Below are 19,423 nucleotides of genomic sequence, written 5' to 3' on the forward strand. Positions count from 1 at the left end.
TAAGTTCAGATCCAAGTGTAAGACAAACATCCTGGGGGAACATTTCTGGGCACTGTGCTGAGGCACAGCATCCTTTCTTGCCATGATTTCACTCTTTGCACTCTCAAATATCCTGAAAACTCAACACTCAGAGAAATCTCTTCCCACTTCTGTGTGGATGGAAAGGCTGAGGGAAGCCCCAGGTCAGCAGGAATGCATGAGGAACACTGCTGAGCTAGGGAGAAGGCTTTTGGAAGCCCCAGGCCTGCTGGAAAGCAGCAGAGTTCTGTAGTGGAAAGCTGGCAGAAGTTGTCCAAGGGCTTCCAAACATCTCCCCGAGATCCCTTCTGCACCCTCCAAAGATTCTGAAAATCAATTCTAGAACCCTCCAGGCCCCCCCAAAACACCTAACATCCCTTGACACAATGAAAAAAACACTGAGATGTCCCTGGGAATCTCACTTTGACCTCCCTGAACTGGGCACACAGCCCCAATCCCATTCCTAGAAAGCGAATGCCCTCAGCATTTGGGCATTGTGGGCAGGAATGTCTGAAATAAAAGCAAACGGACAGGATTTGGGTAACTTTGGCCTTGTAGCAATACAACTGGGCAATGGACAGAGGGATTTTTACCCCATGAAGGCACAAATTGGGGATAAACCAGAAAAAACCTTGTGACGCTCAGCCCAGCTCCAATGGCAGCTCTGGCTATGCCAACTCAGAACTGTAATTGTTCCCATCAGCACTAATTGGTGTTCAGAAGGGCAGAAGGTGTTTGTTCCTGCTGGACCCCCAGCCTCTAAGAATTGCAGAGGAAAAAAGAGGTGATTTTGGTGGTGGAAAGGCCCCCTCAGAAGGACCATGATTATCCCAACAGACCCTAGGTGCATCTATTTATGCCTCCCCTTCCTTGCGGGCTGATCTCCCGTGGGTGTGCGGCGGTGCTTGCTGAGATTTCCTTTCTCGTTGAAGCTCTTGCCACACTCAGCACAGGTGAAAGGTTTCTCACCAGTGTGCACACGACAGTGCATGGTGAGACTGCTGCGATGAGTGACACTCTTGCCGCAGTTGACACAGCTGTACGGTTTCTCACCGCTCTGGATGAGGCGGTGGATGGTTAGGCCCTTGCTGCGTTTGAAGTTCTTGCCGCAGTCCCTGCAGGTGAAGGCCTTCTCAGTGCTGTGCACAGTGCGGTGCTGGTGGAGGACAGAGAGCTGTCTGAAGCTCTTTCCTCAGTCAGCACAGCTGTACGGCCTCTCACCGCTGTGGATGAGTTGGTGCTGGATGAGCCTCGTGCTCAAGGTGAAACTCTTGCCACACTCAGCACAGGTGACAGGCCTCTCCCCGGTGTGGATGCGGCGGTGGATGGTTAGGGTCTTGATGCGTTTGAAGCTCTTGCCGCAGTCCCTGCAGGTGAAGGCCTTCTCAGTGCTGTGCACAGTGCTGTGCACAGTGCGGTGCTTGGTTAGATCCCCATTCTGAGTGACGCTCTTGCCGCAGTCGGCACATCTGTACGGTTTCTCACCGCTGTGGATGAGTTGATGCTTTATGAATTCAGTGCTCCTGGTGAAGTTCTTGCCGCACAGCACAGGGGAACAGATTCTCCCCGGTGTGGATGCGGCGGTGGATGGTTAGGCTCTTGCTGTGTTTGAAGTTCTTGCCGCAGTCCCTGCAGGTGAAGGACTTCTCAGTGCTGTGCACAGAGCAGTGGTCATTGAGGGCAGACTTATGACTAAAGCTCTTGCCACAGTGGGCACAGCTGTAAGGTTTCTCACCACTATGGATGAGTTGATGCTGGATGAGTGCAGTGCTCGTGGTGAAGCTCTCGCCGCACTCAGCACAGGGGAAGCGATTCTCCCAAGTGTGGATGCGGAGGTGGATGGTGAGGTAGGAGCTGGTTTTGAACCTCTTGCCGCAGTCCCTGCAGGTGAAGGTCTTCTCAGTGGTGTGGCTGAGGTGGTGTCACCTAAGATGAGCAAGCTGTCTGAACCTCTTGCCACAGCTGTCACAAGTGAAGGCTTTCTCTCCAGTGTGGGTGCGGTGGTGCTGGATGAGGTGAAAGCACCTACTAAACCTCTTGCCACAGTCGCCACAGACAAAGGGCATGCCAGGGTGGGGGCACTGGTGCTTCAGTGGCTCTGAGCCAGGTGGGAAGTTCTGCCCACACTCAGAACACTGATTCAGCTGCTTGGGTGGCACTGAGGGACCGGCTCTGGCTTCATCCTCCTCCGTACATTCCTCATCCTCACCCTTATCATCATTATCCTCCTCTTCATACTTATGATTGTCACAGTCATCATTCTCCTCAGAATCATCTTTTTCCTTCTCCTCCCCCTCCTCCTCTCCCTTGGGTCTGCACTCTGGCTGCTCCAACTTGATCTCTGGGTGCTGCATCTCCTCCCAGCTCTTGTCTGGGTACTTCTGTGAGGCCATACTGTGGCAGGAAGGGGTTACAGCTCTGCAATAGGGAGGATGGAAGCACCTGAGCCCAGGACCTCAAACCCTCAGATCCTGCCTGGCTCATGACACTCCCTGACTCCCAACACCTCCTAACACCCAGGTGCAGGAGAAAATGCAGAGGGGACCTCAAACCTTCAGTTTCTGCCACAGTGTGGGCACACACCTCTAATACCTGTGCTGAGAGCCCAACTTCCTGTGATCAGTGCCCTGAAGTATCTTGGGGCTTACAAGTGGTCTTGTCCCACACTCCTCGAGCCTGGTGGCATTGGCAGGGGGGATCCTGGCCCAGGCCCTGCCCTTTGATCTCTCCTGGCTCAGGCAATGGAGGCAGCAGCACTGACCAAGGAACAACAAACCACCTCCAACCTTCTCCCAGCACCCTCCACACCCCAACCTCAAACATCATCTCCTGCACACAACTGACGCCCACAAGCCTGGAGAGTTCCCAAACTCTAACACCTGATGTGCCTCAGCCCCTGGAGGGGTGAAATGTGGGCAGGAGGAGGTGGAGGAGGCTGGGAGGTGTCCTGGGACTCTGGGATTCTGGGGGCTGGGGTCCTGCTGTTGCCCCACTCTGGGTTCCTTACCTGCTGGGCTGCTCCAAGGGGCAGATCTGCAAACTCTGCTCTTCCACAGCACACAGGGGCAGGGATGATGAGAGAGAGAGGGACACAACTCCTACCACAGAGAAGCAAAGGGCTCAAAGGAGAGCACTGACCTGCAAGGGATGGCTCAGCACTGCCCAGGATCGGGCAGCACAGCTCAGTCTTGCTGGGGGCAGCTCCCAAGCCCAGCAGCACAGCCACAGCACACAGCCAGGGCTGATCAATATGGGAGGCCTCAATAAGTGCAGACTCAACTCCTTGCCCAGCACACAGACCCCAGCACACAGCTGCAGGCCAGCACCACAACACAGCTGCCTCCACACAGCCTCTCCCAGGCCTTGCCGAAAGCTTCCTCCCACTGCCTGCCCAGGCCTCTGATGCCTGCAGCTGCCTTTGACAGCAGATCTTGCTGTGGTCCCAGCTCTCCTCCCTGACTCTGCCCCCACCACACACACTCTGTGCTCACCTCTGCCCTGCACACACCTCTCTGCTGCCCACTCCCCAAGAAAAGATCACAGTAGCGCTCAGGACACACACAAATGGAGCTTCATGCTCTCTGCAGATGCAGCAAAGGGGGAAGGGACTTGGGCAGCTTCTTGCTAAACCTCTTCAGTCCTCACTGGGATGCTGGAGGAGTCTCTGACTCCTGCCCAAATCTCACACCTCCAGCACCCTTCACACACCTGCAACCCAAAAAGACTCACTGGAAAGGGTTTGACTTCCTTCTCTCCCTGACCATTTCTCTCAGCTTGCTCTTTGTAGTTCTCCTGGAGCTGCCACTCCACATCCCCACAAGAAAATGAGGTTTGGTGGGAGGGCACAGTGCCCATGGGCTGCTGTTCATCTCCCAGCTGACACATGCAGAGCTGCAGCACAATTCACTCCTTTCAGCTCCTCAAATGCTACCAGATTCTGCCATTCCCTGCACACTCATTTGCCACCTGGGCCCTGCATCCTCTCCCCTTTCTGGGGGACAAGGCCTAATTCCTGCCTGAACACTCCCAGGCCCCTCTCTCAGTCCCAGCCCATCCATGGCCCTGCTGCCTTGGCTCTCCCATGGCCCTGTGTCCCCAACCTCCACTGCCATTGCAGCTGGAAGGGTGGGGTGGGAAATGCTGTGGCTGAGGAAGCATCTAAGCAACTGGGCTGGAAGCAGCAGCACAAGAATGGAAGGGGCCTGAGACTAAAGGCTGGGATCTGCTGGAGGGCTGAAAAAACAGCACCAAGCCAAGGGGGGGTTACAGATGAGGGCTGGGGAGGGACCCTGCAGACACCTCAGGCAGCAACTGATGAGAGCAAGGGGGACAGAGAGGGAGTAAGATCTCAGCTGACTCCTGCCATAGGAGATGGCTGGGGTGTGTGGCTAGGAGCCCTGAGTGCCTACTTGGGCTGGGCTGGATGTCAGGAGGGGTCAGAGGACTGTCCTGAGCCAGGCAGGGTTTGCAGCTTTGAGCTTCTGGGGTCAGCTGATGCCAGCACCATTGGAGGTAGGAGCCAGGCAGAGCCACACAGCTGCTGAACTAAGCTCTCCCACCCCCTGCAGCCTTCACCCTCCATCTCTCCATCCATTGCTCCATCTCCACTCACTTGGTGCCCTCTCAGAGTCCCCAGGCCCACACCAAGTCTCCAGGGCTGATCTACACATCCATCAGGGCCCAACAGAAGCCTCTGGATGAGAGCATGGATGAGGATCCTTGTTGTGGGTGGAAGGCACTGGGATGTCTTACACCAGAGATCAGAGACTGCCAGCAGGGACAGCAGAGTCCAGAGGGACACCACAAAGTGTCATCTAGCTTAGTTCATTCCCACAAGGCCTGCACCCACTCTCTACAAAGGAACAGCACAGGATCTCCAACTTCCTTTGCCCTTCCTCTCTGCTCCCAGGAACAGCTTCTGGGATCTCTCTCTGCAGAGGAGCTTTGAGGCCTTGGCAGTGCTGCCAACTGCGGCCTGCAGCGGCCTGGCTCACCTGGGAGCTGCCTACCAGAATCTGTAACTGCAGCTCTTGGGTATGGGGGGAGGAGGGGCAGAGAGGCATGGGGGAGGGGGAAGGCATTTGGGGCCTGGGCTTCTGGCCTGCTTTGGTGGAGGTCTGGAGGAAGCTTTGGCCTAGGGAGGTTGCTTGGCTCCCGTGGCCCAGGCGCACTATGGATTGTTGTGGATTTGATGCTTTGCACTGTAGGATGCAGCTCTGAACAGCACAGCCATGGAAACTGCCCAATTCCATCCAACCCTCTGGGCACAGCTTGGCATCAACTCCTTTCACAAGGCTCAAAGAGAGCCTCTCTGGCTCCTGAAACCTAAGGCAATACCCTGCAGAACAAGTTGGAGAAGCTCAAGGGGACAAGCTGCAGAGGGGGCCCAGGGCAACCTCCTGAGCTTCAACAAGAGCAAGGGCAGGGTCCTGCCCCTGGCCTGGCACAATCCTCACAATCAGGACAGGCTGGGGGAGGAGGGGATAGGAAGCAGCCCTGCAGAAAAGGACTGGGGGGTGCTGCTGGACAAGAAGCTGGACAGGAACAGACAGGGGGAGCCTGCAGCCCACAAGGCCAAGGCCAGCCTGGGCTGCACCAAAAGCAGCATGGCCAGAGATGGACAGAGGCCATCCTGGCACTTGCCTCTGCTCTGCTGAGACTTCACCAGCAGCACTGCAGCCAGCTCTGGAGCCCTCAACACAGGAAGGACAGGGACTTGATGGAGAAGGCCTAGAGGAGGGACACAAAAGTGATCAGGGGCTTGGAGCAGCTCTGCTACCAGGACAGGCTGAGGGAGCTGGGAGTGATCAGCCTGGAGAGGAGAAGAGAAGGCTCTGTGGAGACCTAGGAGTGACCTTCTAGTACCTTAAGGGGACTACAAGAAGGCTGCAGGGACAGCACCAGAGGCAATGGCTTCAAACTAGAGCAGAGCAGATTGAGATGGGAGGTGAGGAACAAGTTATGCACCAGGAGGCTGCTGGAACACTGCAACAGGTTGCCCAGGGAGGGGCTTGAGGTCCCAGCCCTGCAGATGTTCAAGGTCAGGCTGGACAGGGCTCTGGGCAACCTGAGCTAGTGCAGGATGTCCCTGCTGACTGCAGAGGGGCTTGGACTGCAGCACCTTTGCAGCTCCCTGACAACCCAAACCACTCCAGGATTCTAGGAGTCTAAGGGCAGCCTCCAGGGATAGCAGGAAAAAGATGAGGCAGAGGAGGAGGAGAACCAAAATCCCTTCCAAACTCCTCCAAACCTCTGCCAAATTCCTGGAAAGCTCTTCCAGCTCTGCAGAGTTCATTCTCAAGAGAGCTGAGGGAGTTGCTAGGCTCAGGGATGTCTTGCACACTCGGCACAAATGCTCCAGAAGCTTTCCAAGTGCCCTCAAAACCAGCAGCACAGCTCTGCTGCCACACAATGCCAGGCTGCAAGGGACCCCAACGCTCAGCTGCTCCAACCTTACCCCTGACACTGGCCTGGAAAGGAGCTGGCCCAGCCCCCTGCCAAGCTGAGCCTTCCAACTCTGCCCTGCAGGGCAATCCACCACTGCCCTGGGGAGATGATTCCAATGGCTGACTGGCAGGGAAAAGCTTTTGCCTCTGCAGGGCACTGTGCCACTTCAGCTCAACTCTTGCAGCAGCTCTTTGAGATCTGCCTTTGGAGCATCACAAACTCTGAAGCACTGCAGTGCAAAGCAGCTCAGCTTCAACTTCCAACTGGCTGAACTCTCTCATTTTAAATTTAAAGCAGGGGTCAAGCTCACACCCAGCCCACAAGTTCACACCCAGCCCCCATGCTCAGAGCCAGCAACTAAGTTGAGAACATCCAAATCTCAGAGCCAGATCAAAAGGGTAGAACCAGCTCCAAAGCTCAGATGCAGTCACCATGATCAAGAACCAGTAGCAAATAAGCTCAGAACCACTTCCCAAGATCAGAAGCAGCTCCCAAGGTCAGAGCCACCTCCTAATCTAAGACTCAGCTCCCAAGCTCAGACCCAGATCAAGAGTCCAGGACCAGCCCCCAAACTCAGAGCCAGCCCCCAAGCTCTAGAGCCAGCAAATAAGCTCAGAACCATTTCTCAAGCTCAGACCCAGCTCCCATGTTCAGAAGCAGCTCCAAAGCTCAGACCAGGCCATCAAGATCAGGCCCAGTCCCCAGTCTCACTCAGATCAAAATGCAGACCCAGATCTCAAGCTCAGACACAGCTACCAAGCTCAAGAAGACAAACTCAGACCCACTTCCAAAGCTCACAGCCAGCCCCCCAGCTCACAAGCAGATCTAAAGTGCAGAAACTGATCCCAAGCTCAGATGCGGCTACCAGCAAGAACCAGCTAAGAACCAGCAAATAGGCTCAGACCCAGCCCCCAGGCTCAGAGCCAGTTCCACAACTTTGCTTATTTCAAGTTCCCTTCATTGCACTTCTGCTAAGTGTCCAAATTGAAGCATTCAGAGAATGCTTTGGGCTGGAAGGGACCCCAAAGAGCAGACAGCTCCAAACCCCTGCCATGCCCACAGACACCTTCCACCACACCAAAGGGAGTCTGCAGCTGCCCCCAGCAGGGGGATTCAGCAGCACAAGGAACCCCACCAACCCCCCACCTCAACCCCACCTGCGGCCCCGCAACCACACACACCCCTCCCAGAACAGCACAGACGACGCTCACCGACCCTGCACACCTCTGCCCTACCCCACAGCCCCCCCCACGATTTACCCCCAACACCGCAGACCCCCACAGCCACACAGAGGTCCCCACAATCACAGCAACACCCCCCCAAACTGCACAGGCCCCAAGCGCCAAGCTTGCAGAGCAAATCCGGACCTCACAGACCCACCCCCACCCCATACCCCACATATCTCCCCCGTATCCCACGGACCCAAACCACATATCCCCAGAAGACCCCCAAACAAACCCCACCAATTCCCCCTAGATCCCCGCAGAGGCTCCCCGCCCCAGCCCCACAGACTCATACCCAACAAACCCTTCCACAACACAAGTGACCCTCCCGACCCCTCGCAGCCCCCCAAGCAGCATGCCCTGATCCCCACCCCACGACCCCCAACTCAGTCCCACAGACTCCCTCACCCCACCTGGATCCGGGGACAAGAGCGAAGCAGAGAAGGAGAAGGAGGAGGAGAAAGAGCTCAGCGCACAGGGAGCCGCCAGCCCCAGCAGGCTGCTGGCGAGCAGAGAGCGCTGGGAGGGAGACCCCGGCCCGGCCCCTCCGGCTGCTGTGGCCACGTGTGACAGGTAGCGGAAGCAGGGAGCAGTCTGGAACAGAAGCCCCGCCCACGGCCGGGCAGCCTTAGCCAATGAGAGGCGGTGGGAGCGCGGCAGCTCCTCCCCCTGGGCGCTGCCGAGGCACAGCCAGGACCTGCCACTGCCGGCCGCGGCCGCTATTGTGGCTGCCTCCTGGCAAGAGGCTGTGGAGCGCTGGAGCAGTGCCTGGGCTGTGCGCGCAGACAGCGCTGTCGCGATAGAGCTGCGGGGTCGAGAGGTGTGGCGGGGCGGGAGGGGCTGCGGGGCCGGGGAGCGCTGGGGGCGGCTATGGCTCAGGAACCTATTTGTGTCTCTGCCCTGCACAAGCGCTGTGGGCTCCTCCAAACCCCTCCTTCAAACTTCCTCCTGCGGCCCCAAGTCCTCTGTCTCCAGCCTGCAGTCAGAACTTTCTTCCTGAGCTGCGTTCAGCTCACAGCCTAAGGGAAAAAGCTCAAAGCCAACCTGAGACCAAACCAATCTGAGTGCAACCCGAGAGAGGCTGCTGCGAGGGCTGGAGGCAGCCCCAAGATGTTCCGCAGCAGGCAGTAGGAACCTGGGGACTCCAACACGAAGGAAGGAAAGAAAACCACAAGGCTGAGATCTGCACGCCCCGCGCAGCGCCGCGGCCCAGCAGCTCAATGCTCTCCGGCTCTCAGCATGCCCCGGGGCCCGCCCAGACCCTTCCCCGCTCCGCTGCCGCCGCCCGCAGCGCTCCGGCACCGCTGCCGCTCCCTTGGGCACTGCAGTTGGCTCTCTTGGCTCTGGGGGGAGTTGTACAGCTCAGAGAGAGGTGAAGCTGATCCATAGCCATCAATATCCCCACGGAGCCCTTTGCATCGCCCCAGCACACTCCCACCCCCAGTGCCAGCCCCGCCTGGTGCTGAGTGCGGGCAGCAGGGCTGGGATGAGAGTTGCACTCTGGACCCCGTCCCTCCCGGCCGCTCTCTGACACCTCACCGCCCCCCCCCCCCATTGCTGTCCCAATGCACATCCTGCACAGCACAGACTGCAAACAGCCAAGAGCTTCAGGAGCGAACCCCGCGGCCCCCAGCACCGCCGGCACCCCCCTGCCCCTGGCCAAAGCCAAACAGAACAATTCCTCTCACTCCCCAACCCTGCCCCAGCCCCACGGAGCCCCCTGCCCCCCGCGCCCCTCCCGACCCCCAACTCCACACACGCCCCCGGCAGCCCCACGCAGCCAGAGCCTTCCCCGCTGCGCTGCCGCCGCCCTCAGCGCTCCCCGGCCCCCTCAGCCCCTCCCGCCCCGCCGCAGCTCACCAGCTGGCAGCTGCCGCTCGCCCGCCAGCACCTCCGGCACTTCTCCCGCGCTCCGGCCCCGCTGCCGCTCCCCACGGGGCAGCAACAATGGCGGCCGCGGCCGGCAGGGGCAGCTCCTGGCTGTGCCTCGGCAGCACCCAGGGGGAGGAGCTGCCGTTCGGTCGGCGCTTCTGATTGGCTGTAGCCTTCCGCTCGTGGGCGGGGCTTCTGTTCCAGCCTGCTCCCTGCTTCCGCTCCCCGTCACACGTGGCCGCAGCAGCCGGAGGGGCCGGGCCGGGGTCTCCCTCCCAGCGCTCTGTGCTCGCCAGCAGCCTGCCGGAGCCTCCGGCTCCCTGTGCGCTGAGCTCTTCCTCCTCCTCCTTCTGCTGTTCTGCTTCCCCCTTGTCCCGGGGTCCAGGTGGGGTGAGGGAGTCTGTGGGGCTGAGTTGGGAGTCATGGGATGGGGATCAGGGAATGCTCTCTGGGGGGCTGGGAGGGGTTGGGAGGGTCACTTGGGTGAGGGAAGGGATTGTGGGGCAGGGGTCCTGGGGACTGGGGCGGGGAGCCTCTGCGGGGATCTAGGGAGAATCGGTGGGGTTTGGTTGGGGACTTCTGTGGATATGTGCTTGGGGGTCCGTGGGATCCAGGGGAGATCCGTGGGGTACGGGGTGGGGGTGGGTCTGTGAGGTCCGGGGGAGCTCTGCAAGCTTGGCGCTTGGGGCCTGTGCGGTTTGGGGGGGGGGTCGCTGTGATTGTGGGGACCTCTGTGCAGCTGTGGGGGTCCGCGGTGTTGGGGGTTGTCGTGGGGGGGGCTGTGGGGTAGGGCAGAGGTGTGCAGGGTTGGTGAGCGTCGTCTGTGCTGTTCTGGGAGGGGTCTGTGCGGTTGTGGGTCCCCGGGTGGGGTTGGGGTGGGGGCTCGGTGGGGTTCCTTGTGCTGCTGACTCCCCCTGCTAGGAGGTGGTTTTCCATGGATTCTCTGAGTCCTTGAATTTGAGCTTGGGATCTGCTTTTGACCTTAGCTGCTGGTTCTTGAGCTTGGGGACTGGATCTGAGCTTGCAGCTGGTTCTTCGGCTTGGGAGCTGGGTCTGAGCTTAGGAGCTGGGTCTGCACTTGTGATCTTGGTTCTGGATCTTAGGGGCAGGCTCTGGGCTCAAGAGGTGGTCCTTGAGCTTGGGAGGTGATTCTGACCTTTGTTGCTGGTTTTTGATCTTGGGGGCTGGCTCAGCTTGGCTGAGTGTGAGCTTGGGAGCTGGGTCTCACTTTTGATCTCGTTCTTGAGCTTGGGGGCTGGCTGTGAGCTCGGGAAGCTGTTGTGAGCATGGGAGCAGGTGGTGAGCATAGGAGCTGAGTGTGAGCTTTTCACCTGCCTTGAATTTAAAATGTGAGAGGTTGGGTTCTGGGTCTGGATTTTGATCTGGGTCTGAGCCTGAGGGCTGGGTCTGCACTTTTGCGCTGCTGCTTGCGCTTGGGAGCTGCATCTGAGCTTTGGAGCTCTGATATGCAGGGTCGGTGAGCGTCGTCTGTGCTGTTCTGGGAGGGGTCTGTGCGGGTGTGGGGCCACGGGTGGGGTTGGGGTGGGGGCTCTGTGGGGTTCCTTGTGCTGCTGCCTCCCCCTGGTGGGGGCAGCTGCAGGCCCCCTTTGGCTGCTGCTGTGTTGCAGGCGGAGCCATTGGTGGGCTGCAGGGGCTGTCCCTGGCCCTGTGTCCCTGTGTCCCTGTGCTGGGGGCTGGGCTGGCAGCAGAGCTGAGGTGGCAGCGGCGCTGTGGGGGCTGCTGTGTGCAGGAGAGGTGGTGGTGAGCGTGGGGTGTGGCTTGCAGCAGAGGCTGCTGTGGGGGTGTGTGGGGGAGCCCTGGGGGTTTGGAGGCTTTGTGCTGGCAGGTGCCGGGCGGCTGCTGTGCTGAAGGGCAGCGGCTGGGCTGAGGGCCAGGCGCGGGGGGGAGCTGTGGGCAGGCTGTGTGCTGGGTGCCGTGGGGGTGTCAGGCGTGGGTGCTGTGCTGAGCCTGAGCTTGGGAGCACCTGGGGCTGGTGTCAGCTGTGGGGCAGTTTGGCTGTGCTGGGGGTGGTGGCATCCAAGGCCTCTGTGCTCTGCAATCTCTTGAGGCACAAAGATTCCCTGGGGGGTTGCAGAGTGATTCTCAGTTTCTCTGCAGGCCTCCTGAGCACAGAAAGGCTCAGGGCAGGAGGAGCTTTTGCTGTGTGGCTGCAGGCTGAGAGCTGTGCAGAGCTTTTTGTCAGCTGTGCTGGCAGGAAGCATGGTCAGAAGCAGACTGCAGGCAACCAAATGAGGCTGAGCTGTTGAGTGTCTGTTTGTGGCTGAGGAAGTGCATTGACTTGGACTGAAAGGTTTGGCTTGGCCTGGGGGCAGCCTGTTCTTGATGGTTTTGTTGGTGAGAATTCCTGCAGCTTCCTTGGAGGAGCTTCAGCAGAAGACAAAACAATTCCCTTGCTGCTCTTTGCTGTGCAGTGAGCTGGGAAGAGAAGGAAATTATTGCTGCAAGTGAGCAAAGCAATTGCAGTGCTCTGCAAGTCTCAGCACTGCTGTGGGCAGCAGGGCCAGGGCAGGGATTGTCCTCCAGCCCTGGGGATGCCACCCCTGGAATGCTGGGGTGAGTTTTGAGCCCCAGACTCCAAGAAGGACTTTGAGGTTCTGGAGCAGGCCTAGAGAAGGGCAATAAAGGTGGGAAAGGGTCTGGAGAGCAGGGCTGGTGAGGAGCAGGTGAGGGAGCTGTTCTTGAGCTCTGGGCTCGGGGGCTGGCTCTGGGCTTGGGATGTGGTTTCTGACCTTAGTTGCTGGCACTGAGCTGGGGGCTGGTGTTTGCACTCAGGGGCTGGCGCTGACCTTGGGAAGTGGTTCTGGCCTTAGTGGCAGGCTCTCGGGCTTGGGGGCTGGGTCTGAGCTTGGGAAGTGGTTCTGGCCTTAGTGGCAGGCTCTCAGGTTCGGGGGCTGGGTCTGAGCTTGGGAAGTGGTTCTGACCTTAGTGGCAGGCTCTCGGGCTCGGGGGCTGGGTCTGAGCTTGGCAGCTTATTCTTGAGCTTGGGAGCTGCTTCTGAGCATGGGAGCTGGTTCTTGAGCTTGGGAAGTGGTTCTGACCTTAGTTGCTGGCTCTGAGCCTGGGAGCTGAGTCTGCACTTTTGATTTGAGTGTGAGCTTGGGGGCTTCTGACCTTAGTTGGTGGTTCTTGAGCTAGGGGTACTGGTGCTGGGCTCTGGAAGTGGTTCTGGGCTTGGGGTCTGTGTCTGATCTTGGGTACTGGTTCTTGAGCTTAGGAAGTGGTTCTGACCTTAGTGGCTGGCTCTGATCTCAGGGGTGAGGCTCTGGGCTCAGGAGCTGATTCTTGAGTTTGGGGGCTGGCTCTGATCTCAGGGACTGGTTCCTGAGCTTGGGAAGTGGTTCTGACCTTAGCTGCTGGTTCTTGAAGTTGCAGGCTGGTGCTGGGCTTGAAGGCTGGTTCTGGGCTTGGGAAGTGGCTCTTGAGCTAAGGAAATTGGTTCTGACCTTACTTGCTGGTTTTGGGTTCAGGGGTCAGCTCTGGGCTTGGGGGTTGGTTCTTGAGCTTGGGAAATGTTTCTGGGCTTGGGGGTTGGTTCTAGAGCTCAGGGGCCGGCTCTGAGCTCAGGAATTATTTCTGTGCTCAGGGTCTGGGTCTGAGCTCAGGAGCTTGTTCCTTGAGCTCAGGGCTGCTTCTTGGGCTTGGGGGCTGGCTCTGGGCTCAGGGGTTGGTTCTTAATCTCTGGGGCTGCCACTGAGCTCAGAGACTGGTTGTTGAGTTTAGGAAGGGTTTCTGACCTTAATTGCTGGTTCTCAAGCTCAGGGGCTGGTGCTGAGCTTGGGGGCTGGTTGTTGAGCTTGAGAAGTGGTTCTGAGCTTAGTTGCTGGCTCTGATCAGGCCCAGGAGCTGCATCTGCATGTTGGATTTGAGTGTGAGTTTGGGGGCTGGTGCTGAGGTTTGGGCTTGGTACTTGAGCTTGGGAAGTGGTTCTGATGTTCACTGCTGGTTCTCAAGCTCAGGGGCTGGTGCTGGGCTCAGGGTCTGGCTCTGGCCTTAGTTGCTGCTTCTTGAGCTTGGGGGCTGGCTCTGAGCTGCAAGAGTTGAGCTGAAGTGGCACAGTGCCCTGCAGAGGCAAAAGCTTTTCCCTGCCAGTCAGCCATTGGAATCATCTCCCCAGGGCAGTGGTGGATTGCCCTGCAGGGCAGAGTTGGAAGGCTCAGCTTGGCAGGGGGCTGGGCCAGCTCCTTTCCAGGCCAGTGTCAGCTGGCAAGGTTGGAGCAGCTGAGCCTTGGGGTCCCTTGCAGCCTGGCATTGTGTGGCAGCAGAGCTGTGCTGCTGGTTTTGAGGGCACTTGGAAAGCTTCTGGAGCATTTGTGCCGAGTGTGCAAGACATCCCTGAGCCTAGCAACTCCCTCAGCTCTCTTGAGAATGAACTCTGCAGAGCTGGAAGAGCTTTCCAGGAATTTGGCAGAGGTTTGGAGGAGTTTGGAAGGGATTTTGGTTCTCCTCCTCCTTGTCCTCTTCCTTGTCCTCCTCTGCCTCATCTTTTTCCTGCTATCCCTGGAGGCTGCACTTAGACTCCTAGAATCCTGGAGTGGTTTGGGTTGTCAGGGAGCTGCAAAGGTGCTGCAGTCCAAGCCCCACTGCAGTCAGCAGGGACATCCTGCACTAGCTCAGGTTGCCCAGAGCCCTGTCCAGCCTGACCTTGAACATCTGCAGGGCTGGGACCTCAACCCCTTCCCTGGGCAACCTGTTGCAGTGTTCCAGCAGCCTCCTGGTGCATAACTTGTTCCTCACCTCCCATCTCAATCTGCTCTGCTCTAGTTTGAAGCCATTGCCTCTGGTGCTATCCCTGCAGGCTTTGCAAAGAGTCCCTCTGCAGCCTTCTTGTAGTCCCCTTGAGGTACCAGAAGGTCACTCTTAGGTCTCCACAGAGCCTTCTCTTCTCCTCTCCAGGCTGATCACTCCCAGCTCCCTCAGCCTGTCCTGGTAGCAGAGCTGCTCCAAGCCCCTGATCACTTTTGTGTCCCTCCTCTGGGCCCTCTCCATCAGGTCCCTGTCCTTCCTGTGTTGAGGGCTCCAGAGCTGGCTGCAGTGCTGCAGGTGAAGTCTCAGCAGAGCAGGGCAAAGTGCCAGGATGGCCTCTGTCCATCTCTGGCCATGCTGCTTTTGGTGCAGCCCAGGCTGGCCTTGGCCTTGTGGGCTGCAGGCTCCCCCTGTCTGTTCCTGTCCAGCTTCTTGTCCAGCAGCACCCCCCAGTCCTTTTCTGCAGGGCTGCTTCCTATCCCCTCCTCCCCCAGCGTGTCCTGATTGTGAGGATTGTGCCAGGCCAGGGGCAGGACCCTGCCCTTGCTCTTGTTGAAGCTCAGGAGGTTGCCCTGGGCCCCCTCTGCAGCTTGTCCCCTTGAGCTCCTCCAACTTGTTCTGCAGGGTATTGTCTTAGGTTTCAGGAGCCAGAGAGGCTCTCTTTGAGCCTTGTGAAAGGAGTTGATGCCAAGCTGTGCCCAGAGGGTTGGATAGAATTGGGCAGTTTCCATGGCTGTGCTGTTCAGAGCTGCATCCTACAGTGCAAAGCATCCAATCCACAACAATCCATAGTGCGCCTGGGCCACGGGAGCCAAGCAACCTCCCTAGGCCAAAGCTTCCTCCAGAGCTCCACCAAAGCAGTCCAGAACCCCAGGCCCCAAATGCCTTCCCCCTCCCCCATGCCTCTCTGCCCCTCCTCCCCCATACCCAAGAGCTGCAGTTACAGCTTCTGGTAGGCAGCTCCCAGGTGAGCCAGGCACTGCAGGCCGCAGTTGGCAGCATTGCCAAGGCCTCAAAGCTCCTCTGCAGAGAGAGATCCCAGAAGATGTTGCTGGGAGCAGAGAGGAAGGGCAAAGGAGGTTGGAGATCCTGTGCTGTTCCTTTGTAGAGAGTGGGTGCAGGCCTTGTGGGAATGAACTAAGCTAGATGACACTTTGTGGTGTAGCTCTGGACTCTACTGTCCCTTCTGGAGGTCTCTACTCGCTGGTGTGAGACATCCCAGTGCCTTCCACTCACCACAGGGATTCTCCTCCATGTTCTCATCCAGGGACTTCTATTGGGCCATGATGGATATGTAAATCATCCCTTGGGATTTTGTGGGGACCCTGGGGACTCTGAGGGCAGCAAGTGAGTGGAGATGGAGCACTGGATGGAGAGATGGAGGGTGAAGGCTGCAGGGGGTGGGAGGGTTTAATTCAGCAGCTGTGTGGCTCTGCCTGGCTCCTACCTCCAATGGTGCTGGCATCAGCTGACCCCAGAAGCTCAAAGCCCAAAACCCTGCCTGGCTCAGGACTGACATCCCTGACATCCCCTGATCCCTTCTGACATCCAGCCCAGCCCAAGCAGGCACTCAGGGCTCTTAGCCACACATCCCATCCATACCCCATGGCAGGAGTCACCTGAGGTCTTACTCCCTCTCTGTCCCCCTTGCTCTCATCAGTTGCTGCCTGAGGTGTCTGCAGGGTCCCTCCCCAGCCCTCATCTGTAACCCCCCCTTGGCTTGGTGCTGTTCTTTCAGCCCTCCAGCTGATCCCAGCCTTTAGTCTCAGGCCCCTTCCATTCTTGTGCTGCTGCTTCCAGCCCAGTTGCTTAGATGCTTCCTCAGCCACAGCATTTCCCACTCCACCCTTCCAGCTGCAGTGGCAGTGGAGGTTGGGGACACAGGGCCATGGGAGAGCCAAGGCAGCAGGGCCATGGATGGGCTGGGACTGAGAGAGGGGCCTGGGTGTGCTCAGGCAGGAATTAGGCCTTGTGCCCCCAAAAGGGGAGAGAAGATCTAGGGCCCAGGTGGCAAATGTGTGTGCAGGGAATGGCAGAATCTGGTCGCATTTGAGGAGGTGAAAGGTAATGGCAGAATCTGGTCGCATTTGAGGAGGTGAAAGGAGTGAATTGTGCTGCAGCTCTGCATGTGTCAGCTGGGAGATGAACAGCAGCCCATGGGCACTGTGCCCTCCCACAAAACCTCATTTTTCTCTGGGGATGTGGAGTGGCAGCTCCAGGACAACTGCAAAGAGCAAGCTGAGAGAAATGGTCAGGGAATGAAGAAGCCAAACTCTTTCCAGTGAGTCTCTTTGGGCTGCAGGTGTGTGAAGGGTGCTGGAGGTGTGAGGTTTGGGCAGGAGCCAGAGACTCCTCCAGCATCTCAATGAGGGCTAAAGAGGTTTAGCAAGAAGCTGAGCAAGTCACTTTCCCCTTCGATGCACCTCCAGAAAGCATGAAGCTCCCTTTGTGTGTGTCCTGAGGGCTGCTGTGGTCTTTTCTTGGGGAGTGAGCAGCAGAGAGGTGTGTTCAGGGCAAAGGTGAGCACAGAGTGAGTGTGATGGGGGTAGGGCTAGGGAGGAGAGCTGTGGCAAGAGCAAGATTTGATGGCAAAGGCAGCTGCAGGCAGCAGAGGCCAGGGCAGGCAGTGTGAGGAAACTTTAGGCAAGGCCTGGGAGAGGCTGTGTGGAGGCAGCTGTGTTGTGGTGCTGGCCTGCAGCTGTGTGCTGGGGTCTGTGTGCTGGGCAAGGAGCTGAGTCTGCACTTGTTGAGGTCTCCCATCTTGATCAGCCCTGGCTGTGTGCTGTGGCTGTGCTGCTGGGCTTGGGAGCTGCCCCCAGCAAGACTGAGCTGTGCTGCCTGATCCTGGGCAGTGCTGAGCCATCCCTTGCAGGTCAGTCCTTTCTGAGCCCTTTGCTTCTCTGTGGCAGGACCTGTGTCCCTCTCTCTCCATCATCCCTGCCCCTGTGTGCTGTGGAAGAGCAGAGTTTGCAGATCTGCCCCTTGGATCAGCCCAGCAGGTAAGAAATCCAGAGTGGGGCAACAGCAGAACCCCAGCCCCCAGAATCCCAGATTCCCAGGGCACCTTCCACATGGAGGGTGGTGGGAGAAGGTTGAAGGTGGTTTGGTCTTTCATTGGTCAATGCTGCTGCCTCCATCGTGTGAGCCAGGAGAGATCAAAGGACAGGGCCTGGGGCAGGAACCACTCTGCCAATTCCACCAGGCTCGAGGAGAGTGGGACAAGACCACTTGTAAGCCCCAGGGTACCTCAGGGCACTGATCACAGGAAGCTGGGGTCTCAGTACAGGTATTATAGGTCTGAGCCCACACTGTGGCAGAAACTGAAGGTTTGAGGTCCCCTCTGCATTCTCTTCTCCATCTGGGTGTTGGGAGTCAGGGATTGTCATGAGCCAGGCAGGATCTGAGGGTTTGAGGTCCTGGGCTCAGGTGCTTCCATCTTCCCTATTGCACAGCTGTGACCCCTCCCTCCCACAGTATGGCCTCACAGAAGGTCTCAGACAAAAGCTGGGAGGAGAAGCAGCACACAGAGATCAAGTTAGAGCAGCCTAAGTTCAGCCTGAAGGGTGAGGAAGAAGGAGGAGAAAGAGGACAAGATGGAGGATGGTGATGCTGAGGAGAATGATGACTGTAATGCCGACGAGTATGAAGAGGAGGATAACTATGAGGATGAAGGTGATCAGGATGAGGAGGAAAAGGAATTTGAAGAGGAGGATGAAGCCAGAGCAGGTCCCTCAGTGTCACCCAAAGAGCTGAATCAGTGCCTTGAGTGTGGGCAGAGCTTCCCAGGTGGCTCAGAGCTAGTGAAGCACCACTGCCCACAGCCTGGCTCCCGGCCCTTCGTTTGTGGTGACTGTGGCAAGAGGTTCCGCTGGAACTCTGAGCTCATCAAGCACCGCCGCACCCACACTGGAGAGAAACCTTTCACCTGTGCTGACTGCGGACAGAGGTTCACCTATCGCGCTAATCTCACCTGGCACTGCCTCACCCACACTGGAGAGAAGCCCTTCTCTTGTGATAGTTGTGGCAAGCTCTTCAGGCAGAGCTCTCATCTGAGGCGACACCACCTCACCCACAGCAGTGAGAAGGCCTTCAGCTGCAGGGACTGCGGCAAGAGCTTCAAACACAGCTCCACTCTCACCACCCATCGCCGCATCCACACTGGAGAGAATCTTTTTCCCTGTGCTGAGTGCGGCAAGAACTTCACCACGAGTACTGAATTCATCCAGCATCAACTCATCCACAGTGGTGAGAAACCTTACAGCTGTGCCCACTGTGGCAAGACCTTCACTCAGAGTGCAAGCCTAACCAGGCACCGCAGTGTGCACAGCACTGAGAAGACCTTCACCTGCAGGGACTGCGGCAAGAGCTTCAGACAGATGTCTCTCCTCCACAAGCACCGCACTGTGCACAGCACTAAGGCCTTCACCTGCGGGGACTGCGGCAAGAGCTTCAAACGTAGCGACAGTCTCACCATCCACTGCCGCATCCACAGCGGGGAGAGGCCTTTCACCTGTGCTGAGTGTGGCAAGAGCTTCACCGCCGGCTTTATACTCATCCAGCACCAACGCACCCACAGCGGTGAGAAACCGTACAGTTGTGTCACCTGCGGCAAGAGCTTCACTCATAGCGGCACCCTCAACAAACACCGTCGTGTGCACACTGGTGAGAAACCTTTCACCTGTGCTGAGTGTGGCAAGAGCTTCACCCAGAAAGGATATCTCAGCAAGCACCGCTGCGCACACACAGATCAGCCTGCAAGGAAGAAGAGGCATAAATAGATGCACCCAGAGTCTGTTGGTATAATCATGACCCTTCTGAGGAGGCCTTTCCACCACCAAAATCACCTCTTTTTTCCTCTGCAATTCTCAGAGGCTGGGGGTCCAGCAGGAACAAACACCTCCTGCCCTTCTGAACACCAATTAGTGCTGATGAGAACAATTACAGTGCTGAGTTGCATAGCCAGAGCTGCCATTGGAGCTGGGCTGAGCTTCACGTTTTTTTCTGGTTCATCCCCAAGGGTAAAAATTCCTCTGTCCATTGCCCAGTTGTATCGCTACAAGGCCAAAGTTACCCAAATCCTGTCTGCTTGCTTTTATTTC

The 19,423-nt window shown here is 57.9% G+C and overlaps 1 protein-coding gene and 1 pseudogene across 1 annotated transcript in view; one reads left to right on the forward strand and one right to left on the reverse strand.

The window, feature by feature from the left end:
* The window catches only part of LOC137458933 (zinc finger protein 84-like), a 123,743-nt gene extending 104,641 nt beyond the window's left edge, over positions 1-19,102 (forward strand). Inside the window, exons 2-3 of the mRNA XM_068170217.1 lie at positions 18,146-18,702; positions 18,784-19,102. Coding sequence (XP_068026318.1) covers positions 18,146-18,702; positions 18,784-19,102 — 876 coding nt within the window. The remainder of the gene's footprint in view (positions 1-18,145; positions 18,703-18,783) is intronic.
* On the reverse strand, positions 869-2,411 carry LOC137458934 (zinc finger protein 345-like; annotated as a pseudogene).
* Positions 19,103-19,423: the final 321 nt, after the last annotated feature.

The sequence above is a fragment of the Melanerpes formicivorus genome, unplaced genomic scaffold, assembly GCF_026170545.1.
Source record: "Melanerpes formicivorus ecotype bairdi unplaced genomic scaffold, bMelFor1.0.p_v2 SCAF_295, whole genome shotgun sequence".
Classification (NCBI taxonomy): Eukaryota; Metazoa; Chordata; class Aves; order Piciformes; family Picidae; genus Melanerpes; species Melanerpes formicivorus.